We start from the raw sequence: 3,037 nt of genomic DNA on the forward strand, positions 1-3,037 counted from the left end.
TGCTGGGATCCCAATACCATTGATCGAACCATGTTATATTCGTGAGTTATTTGCTTTCTTTATTCGTGTTTGCCGTCTTAATTTTATTATTCGACTTATTCGTTCATTATTCACGTGTTGCTAATCAAAATATCACATATTGTTTTGTTTCCCCCGTAAAATTTGTAACTTTACTTCTTTTTACCGCTTATCGTAAGTTTTAGTACACAATATTTCTTCATTGGATCACAATATACAACATCTATATGTCGTTTATCCGTTTTTATTGTACGAGATCAATTTGCGTTGTGGTTTCTTAACGTCTTTTGGACCCGTACGTGAAATCACTTGATCGTTATCGATATTCGAAACTACGACCCTACACTAATTAGAATATCTAGTAAGAACCCTAGACTTGATTAGGGCTGTAAACGAACCGAACGTTCAGCGAACCGTTTATGAACCGTTCGGCGGAAAGTTCGTTTATTTAATAAATAAACGAACATGAACAAAATTTTTTGTTCGTATAGTTAAACAAACGAACATGAACATGAGTCTCGTTCGTTCATTTATGTTCGTGAACGTTTGTTCATTTATGTTCGTGAACGTTTGTTCATTTACGTTCGTTTATGTTCGTTTACGTTCATTCATATTCGTTCGTTTATATATTAATTTTTAATATATAACTTTTTATTTATTTAGTTTGGATTCAAAGTTTAAAAAGCCTTTGAAGTATTGGGCCTTTTAAGTATTGGTATATTAATGATGGTTGATGAATGATGATTGTTTTGTGTATGTTTAATCTATGGATAATTGTTGTGTAATAGTTAATTGAATGACAGTATTGGTGTTTGTTTGTTTATGTTCGTTTATGTTCGTGTAGGTCTGTTCGTTTACATTCGTTTATGTTCGTTTAACATGTTAACGAACGGCCATAAACGAACACGAACACAACTGATTTCTAAACGAACGAACATGAACACAATTATTTTCGTTCGTTTACCGTTCGTGTTCGTTCGTTTATTCGGTTAAGCTAAACGAACGAACATGAACAAGCATCCGTTCGTGTTCGTTAGGTTCGTTTACAGCCCTAGACTTGATACATCTCATTATCCCACTTCATACAATGCATGATTCTGAACACAAAATCAACATTTGATTCCATTTTCGATCGTTAACACACCTCGAATACGATTTTCTTGCAATATTTAGGAACAGAAAGAAAACTAACATCCGAATAACATTTGGTTACTGTGTTTAATTATAACAACTATTTAGCTTGAAATTCAAGTATCCTAGAAGAGGGTTTTCCTTGCATCGCAAGTTACTAATTGAGGTTACGAAGAAGAATGCCTTCGAACGTGATCCCAGGCCCAAAAGCCAAAGCAAGTCCCCATTCTTCTCCATTCTCTCTGTTCATCAACTCTTCTTTCATGTATTCCATCACGTAAATGATGGTGTTACTGCTCACATTCCCAAAATCCATCAATGCCCTTCTGCTACAATCCAGTTTCTCCCCTCTCAACTTCAATGTGGTCTCCAACCGGTTCAGGATCGCCGGACCGCCAGGGTGCACCGCCCAGAACAGATCATTGAAGTCCTCCAAACCACCAGCTTTCTCCATCAGTTTCTGGCAAAACCCTTCAATGTTATCGTCTATCTTTTGTGGCAAGTCTCTTCCCAGCTTGAAGTTTATACCCTCTTCAGAAAGCCGCCCGTCGATCACACTATGAGTCCCTGGGAGGAACTGTTGAACAGCGAAGCTCAGTTCCATGAAAGGAGATTCGACTTTGGTCATTGGGTCAGCGCCGATGATGGCGGCTGCTGCTCCGTCTCCGAAAAGAGCAGCTCCGACTAGATCGTATGGGCGGGATTTGTTTGGTGGCCTAAACCCTAAAATGGTGGTTTCAGAAGTGGTTAACAAGACTCGGCTTCCAGGGTTGTTTTCGGCTATATCTTTAGCGATTCGAAGGCCTGTAACGCCCCCGTAGCATCCCAAGAAATAGAGCATCACGCGATTAACATCGCTTCTTAGGCCGAGTTCGCTAGCGAGATAGAGATCGCCTCCTGGAAGTCTGATTTCGCTTGAGGAAACATAGATTACATGAGTGATATCTCCTGCAGGCCTACCCCATTGTTTGATGCAGGCTAAACTAGCTTCCTTTGCCATCTCGGTTACGGCTTGGTTCGCTATATCGAGCCTTTGCGTAATAGTTGGTGAGCCTTCGGTTGCTAGTTCTGGATACTTGTCTAGGATTTCTTTGGACATTACTGTGTATCTGGTCTTCACTGTGGTTGTTTTGCCTACCATTTGCAAAAACAAGAACAAACAAAAAGGAAAGATTGTTGAAGATGTAAACAAAACTAAATGCATGCATGCATGCATTGAAGGTACAATTTTTTATACATGTTTTCGTAATTTGGAGTTGTGGTGACCGATCGATTTGAGCTTAGTCTCCAAAGGTCAAAAGTATCAGGAGGTTCAGGTTCAAATCCAAGGAGGAACAAAACAGTCGTGTTTTAAAGAAGAAGAAGTACTACACAAGTAAATACGGGTAATTAACCAAATTAAGCGTGCTTACACAAGCGTGCCAGCTTCTCTTTCATGGCGAAATCAGCGCAGTTGGTGTCACGGAAGTAGCCTTCAACCAAGCAATCCTGTGGAATGAGTTGGCTCGGGAAGGCCTTGCCGATTGCCAGCACGGTGGCTTTTCCAGGAGTAGGAGCGCGCCTAGTTGCGGATGAATCGCGGCGTTCAGCGACACCGTTGCCGTTGGTGTTTGACATGGTTGGTTATGGGAAGAACACCACAAGTTGAGCTTAAAGGAGATGGAGATTTGGTGGAGAAAGGTTGATGAAGGTGGGATGTATATATAAGGAGTGAATTTGGGGGTTCTTGGAGAAAGTTTGGTTTGGAGAAGAAACAGCATGAAAAGGTTAAAATAAAGAGTTCTTGTGGGTTGAATGGTGTGTTGGAAGTGTGATGGTGTAAGTAAATCAAGAATCATTTGTTATATATATAATACCAGATTTCCTCTTTTTGTGGGAGACCTGATTT

The 3,037-nt window shown here is 40.2% G+C and overlaps 1 protein-coding gene across 1 annotated transcript; it reads right to left on the reverse strand.

The window, feature by feature from the left end:
- Positions 1–1,306: 1,306 nt before the first annotated feature.
- LOC112499657 (type III polyketide synthase A-like) lies at positions 1,307–2,766 on the reverse strand. Its single transcript, XM_025102978.1, has 2 exons — positions 2,562–2,766; positions 1,307–2,283 (listed from the first exon to the last, which is right to left on the reverse strand). Exons 1-2 carry the CDS (start codon positions 2,764–2,766, stop codon positions 1,307–1,309), a joined length of 1,182 nt encoding a protein of 393 aa, XP_024958746.1.
- Positions 2,767–3,037: the final 271 nt, after the last annotated feature.

Source organism: Cynara cardunculus (genome assembly GCF_001531365.2).
Source record: "Cynara cardunculus var. scolymus isolate 2C chromosome LG 16, CcrdV1, whole genome shotgun sequence".
Classification (NCBI taxonomy): domain Eukaryota; kingdom Viridiplantae; phylum Streptophyta; class Magnoliopsida; order Asterales; family Asteraceae; genus Cynara; species Cynara cardunculus.